The 9,119-nt window shown below is 42.5% G+C and overlaps 1 protein-coding gene across 1 annotated transcript in view; it reads right to left on the reverse strand.

The window, feature by feature from the left end:
* The window catches only part of pcnx2 (pecanex 2), a 28,037-nt gene extending 19,633 nt beyond the window's left edge, over window positions 1-8,404 (reverse strand). Inside the window, exons 1-12 of the mRNA XM_079689790.1 lie at window positions 7,957-8,404; window positions 6,596-6,798; window positions 5,649-5,766; window positions 5,492-5,528; window positions 3,767-4,269; window positions 3,449-3,643; window positions 2,799-3,296; window positions 2,062-2,257; window positions 1,311-1,461; window positions 1,065-1,207; window positions 601-679; window positions 251-386 (exon numbers count right to left, since the gene is read on the reverse strand). Of these exons, the coding sequence (XP_079545916.1) occupies window positions 251-386; window positions 601-679; window positions 1,065-1,207; window positions 1,311-1,461; window positions 2,062-2,257; window positions 2,799-3,296; window positions 3,449-3,643; window positions 3,767-4,269; window positions 5,492-5,528; window positions 5,649-5,766; window positions 6,596-6,798; window positions 7,957-8,109 (2,412 nt within the window). The 5' untranslated portion in view covers window positions 8,110-8,404. The remainder of the gene's footprint in view (window positions 1-250; window positions 387-600; window positions 680-1,064; window positions 1,208-1,310; window positions 1,462-2,061; window positions 2,258-2,798; window positions 3,297-3,448; window positions 3,644-3,766; window positions 4,270-5,491; window positions 5,529-5,648; window positions 5,767-6,595; window positions 6,799-7,956) is intronic.
* Window positions 8,405-9,119: the final 715 nt, after the last annotated feature.

Consider the following 9,119-nt stretch of genomic DNA (forward strand, 5'->3'; position numbering starts at 1 on the left):
ACTATTGAGTAGTGCAACAAGTAGTGCAACCCGGAGAGCTGCGTATCACCCTCGTGCATTTACAAAAAGGCTCCACAGTAATTTTCCAGACTATTACTGGTCAAAACCCATAGGATTTAAAAGACCCATAACACATATTTCCATGCATTTTTCATTAAATAAACAAATCCTTTATTTAGTCTAAGTAACTCAGGTTTTTGAGATCATTGGTATGCAGGAAAAGAAAGAAAATGTGAAAGCAGATGGACACCTGGAATATCTCAGGGTGCGTCCTCCGGGGCCGGAGCCGGTGTGCCGGGATGATGCGTCTCTGGAAAGGGCAGTCAGCGTGACCCCCCGCCAGCCCGTCCTGACCCTCAGAGTTAGAAGAGGTTGACAGCAGGTCACTGGAGACACACAAACACACACACAAAGAAGAGGGTGACTTCTCTACTTAGGCAGTGATGGTAGTTCAGAATGAGATGCAAAGGAGGCAATATGGTAAGAGGAAGTCAAGAAAAGCACACAGAACAGGAAAAAGGGGATGGAAGAAATTAATAGAAAAATATTATTTTAAGGAAGAAATAATTAAGAGTAGAAGGAAATATGTGTCAGCAGTACCACATGTTGCCAGTGATGAGCTCTGCTCCCAGGGGCAGGTTGAGAGCTCTCTCTGCGTACAGCTTACGAGGACGGTCTCCTGGTGGGGCAAACACACATCGAACACGTGTCAGTGTATCATTAATGTGAGATAATGAACAAGCGGGTGATGCAGGATTTATTTCCAATTTTAGAACTATAGACAAGCATCTAACAAAAAAACAGAATTTGTTATCATGTATTCAATCTTTTTAAGCTGTTTTAAAAGTGGATCCATCAGCTGCTGTCACTCATACTGTAAATTTGTTTGAAATATCAAAAATCTGTCAGACCGCCCCAGCAAACAGTCTAAGGAGCCAACTCAAATAGACTGCTAAAACTGATCAGGGAACTGCTGCATGTGACTCATCTCACTTTGTTTCCAGCGCACACACAACATTACATAACATTTTAACTGTTGATTTTTCTTTTTGATGGCTGCTTACTGTGTACAGTATGGAAGGTGTAGGCATCTTCTTTGTTGGTGGCCTCTGGTCTGCAGATGACCTGCAGCATGGAGCTCTCTGACTGAGAGGTTTGTGAAGGCAGCGAGTCGTAGTCCGGATCCTTCTCTCTGTCCGTCTGTGGACTGCACACAGGAGAAACACTATAACTGGAGATGCTGGATGGATGACTGATTTCAGCACTGTGCATATTTTCATTGAAGTGTGTGGGTGTGCAGGCATGTGCACCTGTCAGGGGAGACTATTGGGATCTGTGTGGGTGGTATGGCCCACAGTGTGTCGGTAGGCAGACTGGTGGGTGGTTTGGGTCGTTCTGGCTTGTTTTCCGCGTTGCTCTCTGATATCGTCTTCTCTTGTCTGGAAGTCGCACTCAGATTATCTGTAAGCAAAGACAAATGGAAATGTTTTTGGTTTGAAATAACAGAGCTGATCTTCAATTGGGAAAAGCTTAAATGTATTTGTTTACATTTTCTATTTTCTACATGTTTTCCTTTGTTCCAACACAATCTGCTTTGGTTTCCTTGCATGGGTCTTGCTTTTTAGCTAATTTGCCTATTGATGTATATGAAATTAACCAAATACTTATGATTGCATGGTATTTTATGCCGCTATAAGTTGTTACTGAGCAGTACAACTTGCTAACGAAAATGTGTGCTTCTTAATTTATATAATTTGACCAAAGTGAAAAAAAGAACTGAGCAACTGAGTGACATCATGCAGTATTAGCTAAAAACACCACAGTCATTTGAACTAGAAAGAATAGTTAGAATCAATGCATTGTTATAACATATCTTTATAAGGATAGTATTAGTATAAAGATGTAACCTTATATGGCTGATGGGACCATGCACAAAGAGAAACAGTAAGAACTGCAGTTCATAAAACGTTGCTGAAATTGCAATGATTTTTGCGTACAACTGAATAAAATGATGCATTAACACTGAATAACAGGTAGATGATGAAAGGTAAAAGAACAAACCTTCTTTCTGAGATTCCCATTCCTCTGCAGATTCTGCTTCCTCTTTAGGTTCAGGCCCCTCCCTTTCCTGTGAGCTGGCCCCTCCCGCTCTGATACTGAGCGACCCCAACAGGGAAACAAACTCCAAGAAGTTGGATTCGTTGGGAATCTGACCCTCCTTCGCTTCCAGATCTGACTTTGAACTGGTCATGGTGTTCTGATAGGGAGACACAGGAATCCCTCAGGATTATAAAAGACCCCCATCACCCCAGCCATAAACTGTTCAGTCTGCTTCCGTCTGGCAGGCGTTACCGCAGCATCCGGACAAAAACAACCAGATTCAGAGACAGCTTCATCCCACAGGCAATAAGACTGTTAAACAACTGCTGAAACAATTTCATAACATTCATCTGCTACTTAGTAATTATTTATCTATTATCTAATATATCATTCCAATAACTTGTATATAGACTCGTATTGCACTATTCCACTTTTTTTTCACTTTTTTAAAAAACTATTTTTCTTTTTTGTATTACTTTTAATATAATATAGTTTAATATTGTTTTAATATTGTCTGCTTATCTGTATTATTGTGTTGCGTTGTTGGAGAAGCCTGTGACCTAAGATTTTCAACGACATAATTACTAGCTATGTTAGTTTGACAATAAAGAACCTTGAACCTTGAGATTTGAACTACAGTATGTGAATGAACAGATAGATGGAGATAACTAGAAATAGAAGACAAACATCCAACATACTGTGTTATGTGAGCGGTCTGAAAGCAGCACAGCATCTTTCCCGCTGTCCATGCTCAGGCCACGGATGTGAGCTCTTCCTCCGGGCCCGTAACGACCCAAAGCTGGCGGCAAACGCAGGAAACCATGTGAATCCACATTAGGGTCCAGAGGATCTGTGTCGTCATGGTGGGAGTGGATGTCGATACCTGACGAGCTGTTATCATTGGTCAGCTGCGGGCTCTGTGTGCTGTCATCAGTGATCTGCACACAGAGGTGTTCCAGTTCTGGATCCGGACCCTCCAGTGTGGTGAACTCAGAGATGGATGTTTCTCTACACAGGTGAAACTCTTCACTTTGGCTGGCTGTTGGTTGCTGTTTCGGGGTGGAGTCGGCCTCTGAGCCAGCTGCTTCTTCGTCCTCTTCCTCTCCTTCATCTTCCATCGCCAGCTTCTCCTTCTCAGGGGAGTCGAAGGTGATGACGGGGATCTTGATGTGACACTCTCCTGCATCCTTCTGAGCCTGGGAGGACACAAATGTCACACACACTGTATTATACAAATGTAACAACACCTAGAGGTAAACCAGGTTATCATTTAGATGAATGTTAATCATGAAAAATAAGCTGAAAACATTAGAACAAGACATTGACGTTGGTCTGAAATTATGTTTACCTTTGCATTCTCTAAAAGGCTCTGCTTGACACTCTCCTCCAGCAGAGCAGCAGTCTGAGGGTCGCAGCTCATGGTGATGATGATCTTGACTGTGTCACTATCGACCAGCCGAACCGATGCAGACCCGGGGGCGGAGTTGTCTACCAGAACCACTTCAATCTCATCAGAACAGTAAGTCTCCTCTACTGGCATAGCCTTAGAGACAACAAAAAGGACAGATGGATTTGTACTCGTGTAGAAAATAAAAACAATGCAATGATAGTTTAATCGCTTCTTTACCCCCCAAAATGTATAACAACTTACTTCCTCGAGGCCTACCTGTGCATGAGCTTCTTGGATGTCGATTAAATCCTCCTGACGGTCCTGGATAAATGGGTTACCCTCAATTTCAAGTGAGTTGTTGTTTGCATCTTGGGACTCTTTTTGCCCCTCATTCTCCTCCTCGCTCTCATCTCCACTTCCCTTGGAGGGCGGCAGACCTTCATCAGCTGTTTCCCTGTCTGCAGTCTCTTTAACCTCACCGACGTCTTTTCTGCCCTGCTCAGAGTCTTTCTCTAATTGCTCTCTGTCAATCCCGAACATAGAGCCCTGAATGTCTATACCCTCTTCCTCAGTTTCAATTATTTCTGCGTCCATTTTCCCTGTCCCGCTCCCAGATCTAGGCCGCTTCTCTTCCCTTTCAGCCCGGGACGGGGTCCTCTGCTGGGCCTGCAGCAGGGGAGCGGCCTGGTCTGGATTGGGGCTGGAGAGGTCATCTGGAGAAGGGCTCGGGTTCAGGATTCCCTGCACAGGCCTCTCCTCTGCTGCACAATCACCCTTTCCTGGAACAAAATGAAATTGAAAATTCGAATTAATTTGATTTAAGATGTAATAATAATAATACAATACACAACACAATCCTACAATACTTGAAATGGACATTTTGTATTCTCTGGAGCGACAACCCAAAAACATCCCTATTGTCTACAGCAGTATTTGCCAATCCCATCCTAGAAAAATTGCAAATGCCAAAGGGGACCGTTCCTCCTGCTTTTAAAAATGGATACACTTGAGTGCAGTTGTCGTCTGAGGCTTTTTACCCCAGAGTTTGCATATTTTTTATCAATAAGCTGACTTTCTTTCTGACTCATCACCACTGCATTAGGTCATACATTTACAGGAAGCAGGCAGCTAATCTTGTTGTCTGGCTATTAGTTCTGCACTTTGCCGAGCATATTCGCACTAATGTCAGCTAAATGCAATGTAATGTAATGTAATGTAATGTAATGTAATGATGTGTTCCAGCACAGATTAACTGACTTGACACTACACAGAACACATGTTACCCCAAATGACATACAGGGCCTCAATAGTGACAAAAAACATTAGGACCTCAATTGAAGATGACCTGGGAGTACTGGCGTGCAAGTGGCTGTCTTTCCACATCCTGTATTCATTCTATAAGTGTTAACTTACCACCTTGTAATAATGTCAGAGTTATTTTAACCATATCACAAAATCAACAGGATCTCTCTGAAACTGTTAAAGAAACAGCTCCAAGTAGCCCAATCATATTTGCCTTGATGCCAGGATTATCATGGTGTTTTCAAGATTCTTTTTCATCAAAGACAAACAATAACACAGAAAAACCAAGAAGATTAAGTTAGTGATAAACCAACAACATCTGAGTTACACCTGGTAAGATTACTGTTTTCTTTCAATAAGGTCTGGTGGCTTTGAAGATAGCATGGATGGATAAAACTTCCTCAAATATGGTGAGAACTTAAACTGATATTAAGTCTGGCAATAGCAACCTAAAAACACTTCATTGCTTAGCCTCGAATACGTTACTCCTGTCTTTTTCTCTAAACTGGGGGCATGAAGACTGCCATTTGCTGTTTGTGTTGCACTGAATACCTCATAAAACCCTACTCCCAAAAATATTATATATCCCTTTAAGAAGCCACAGCTGTCTCAGCTCTTCCACAGTCACTTAGTGGCTTGTCTTGTTTCCCACTCATTTATTCAGATATTTCCTTTGGTAGAGAGAATAATCAACATCACCTTCTGTAGTCTTCCCCTCGTCTGACTTCGAACAGTCCTGTATGGAGGAGGATTAAAAAAACACCTGATTAACATTCAGACATAATGTAGGTCAAACCAGTGTTTTCTGTACAGCGTGATTATTTTCTCAGGTGTCTATCTTTTAACCTTCACTCACCACCCCTATTAGTCCTGGGTCAGTTTCAGTCTGTTTCACTGTCACCTGGATCACCGGACTGGTACGTTTCCGAGCCAACATCGTCATGGCAACGCTGTCGGGGACTGTACTGCTCTTCCTATGAGACAAAGACAAGAGACGGGCGGAGAAAATAAATGATGAGGCGGAGGATTCAAAGTTGGGGAGTTTGTGGAAGTCAATACATAAACACTTTCAAATTAAATCATCTGACTTTCATTCCCAACCTCTGATGTTTTAAATACTTCAATCCAGTGATTTATTAGGATGAGAAAGCAGTACAAATGTGTGCCTCTGCTATTGCTGTATCATCTCTCCACAGGCTTAGAAATATAAAAGAAATGCAGTCGCAGAGGGAACAGGAAGTGATACATTTATCTCTGTGTAGATCAAGTGTGTCAGAGCGGAGTGAAGATCCCTGACCCCCCCTCATTACCTCATTCACCAAAGCTGTACTGAGCCTTTGAACTGAAGTGGAATGAGTCTACATCCCTCTCTAAAACACTTGATCACAAAGCCAATATGAGCTCAAAGAAAGGGAATACGAATACAGACATAGAAAAAGGAGACTGATTAAATAAAAAAAGTATGTCAACAATTGTAACACACTCAGTCAGTATGAGTGCAATTAGTCTAAAAAGAGGTCTCAAACCCAAATGTAAAATGTTATGTTAAATTATTAAGTAGTATCATTAGGGATTTATCCCTCTGGCCTAGATATGGTAATGACTAACTTGGCAGGGGAGCAGCTTGAGATACAAAGGGAAAACATTGGTTTGTTGAACGTATGTTGCTGTATATCTTTCTCAAAAGCCTCCAATATGAGGTAAAGTCAGATGTCTATAATAGTGTGAAAGAATATTTCAGCTCCCTTAAAAGGATCCCTCTGACTGGACAGTAGTTTCAGCATTATAAGTGTGAGGGTTTACCTGATGCTGGTGGGCAGGCAGGAGTCCGAGGCATTACTCTTCTTCTCCGGAGCCTTGCTGAGATCAGAGAGGCTGCTGCGGACCACCCCCTCGCCCTCGTCGAACATCAGGTGCAGCCGATAGTTGGCCACCTTGATGAGGATGAAGAAGACGGTGATGGAGCTGCAGTAGATGCTCAAAGCCATGGTGGTAGGGGGCAGGGCCTGTGGAGAGGTAAGGAGACAGGAGCTTCATCATATGTCCACTAAAACAATGTTTGAACATCACTTCTCTTCTTATTAGTGGATTTCTGCAAAAGGTATAGCTTATCACAGTTCCCGGAGTGAATTACATGCTCAGTGAAACAGAAGATCTAATTTGATTAACTGGTGGATTAATGAAGGTTATTGATCCCCAAGGGAGGAATGGCCCATGGGGAAAAAAACAGAAAGATTAAAGACCCAGTATCTGCATCATGCTCATACATGTGTCATACTGATCTACAGAGATGCTTGCTGTGTTTAAAATAGACACTTTCATCTTCTGTTACAGATGCATAGTGTCTTTTGTGCTTACATTCCTTTGTTATTCAACTTGGTATTAATACTTGCTGAGTGCTGCATGCGACCTTCTGATAAAATTGCTTGTAAACTTGAAATTCGAAACACCTCTCTCAGAAAGCGTGTGTTGTTTATGCACGGGAAGCAGTGGGTGTTTTCAAACAGACTTTGAAAAGTGTCAGTGACAACATTTTAATGGTGGCAACACACCAGATTAACTTACTTTGCCTCACTAACTTTCATAAATGGGTATCCAATTTGGGGTAGCCCACAGTTCCTATACAAATTAGCCCATGGATTATTCTGTTGACACATGAGAGCAGGGATATTGAGAGCAAACACATAATCTGTTTTATGATAAGGAGAATAAAGGTTAACTGGTTGACATTGTTCCATTACAATGTTATTGTATATCATTGTCACAAACAATAACAGACAAGCTGCAATCAGATCATCACCCTTAGTACTACACATGGCTGTTGTTGTCATCATACTACACAGCTAAGGTTAAACTGTTTGACCCATAACAGCAACTCTATTTCTCATCCACACCATCATATGTATACGATGTAAATACCAGTTGTGCCTCCTGACTCTCACATCATCCAGGAGCAGCCATGCGTTCCCTGCATGCAGAGGAAAATACTGCGACAGTGCTGTTTTTTAGCCTATAGTACTTCCCCATAGCAGCATCCAGACAATGAGGGATGTTGGATAATCCAGGATAAAAACGCGCATGAAAAAAACGCTACCTATGGCACCGTGAACATCTCACACCCCCTGAGAGGCCTTGAACGTCATGTTCCCCCATAATAGACTCACCAGATGGAGAGACAGGGGCAACATCAGGAGGAATATCCACAGATAGAGGTGGCAGGAGTTGTTGAATTTATTCTGGTCCGGGTCGTGGTACCAGCCCCCGGTCACAGATGCCCACACTCCCTGACGCAGGGTCTGCACAACCTGGGAGCCCATCTCTCCTGCTGTCTCCTCCTCTCCTCCGCTCAGGCTGGAAGGACGGATGATGCTGCTGCTAGGCTACAATGGTATGATCTCATTTAATGCATGCTACTGTCGCTACGCCTCCATGTTGGGGCGATGCAGCACGTCTCCTGATCCTTCTCTCTCATGCCTCTTCGCTCTTCCTCGGTGGTGTCCTGTCGTCTGCAGTTTCCCATCCCATTGTCGATTCGTCCATTGCTGCAGCCGCGGTCCTCATCTTGTCCTGTTCGTCTCTCTCCTTCTCCCTCTCCTCTCTCCAGCACAGATGCGCAGCTCCGACCGCCTCCCCTCCCCTCCCCTCCGCCTCCTCCCCCTCCACCCTTTGCTATTATATGAATCACACCTTCAGTGTTTGTCTGACACACGCTGACAGTTTTCAGTATAAATCTGTCATTTTCTGTCATATACTAATCTGTGAATAATAGCTTGACTGTGTGTTGACTAGGATATAGTGTACGCATGCACACGTGTACTGTTTTTCTATGTAGCCTATTGTTGTTGTGGTTAAGGTTGTGTATGTATGACATGCATAGGAAACAGCCGAATTCATTATGAAACCACGATATTAGGCTATAAACTAAGGAAAGGCAGATACATGTCTTTGTCTGATCGAGTCCAATATAAAAGAATGAACGAATACACATAAAGTACAAGAAAGCCTACAAAACAGATAGCATCTATGATACGTGGGCTACAAGGTAAAGCACAACAAATGGTGGAGTGAATAAAAGTGGTTTTATATTGCATTATTATTATTATTATTATTATTATTATTATTATTATTATTATTATTATTATCAGCAGTAGTACATCATATGCCTAGTATATTTTTATGTTTGATGCTTTATCTATTTATTAGGATTGTTTTGTCTTTGTCTAGCAGCATGTCCATCTTCCTGTAGGTCTGCACTGTTCTTGTCACAGTGTGTGAGGGGGTTATACTGAGAGCCACTTGACAACAGAGTGAAATTCTTTGTGTAGGA

Source organism: Notothenia rossii (genome assembly GCF_949606895.1).
Source record: "Notothenia rossii genome assembly, chromosome: 6".
NCBI lineage: Eukaryota > Metazoa > Chordata > Actinopteri > Perciformes > Nototheniidae > Notothenia > Notothenia rossii.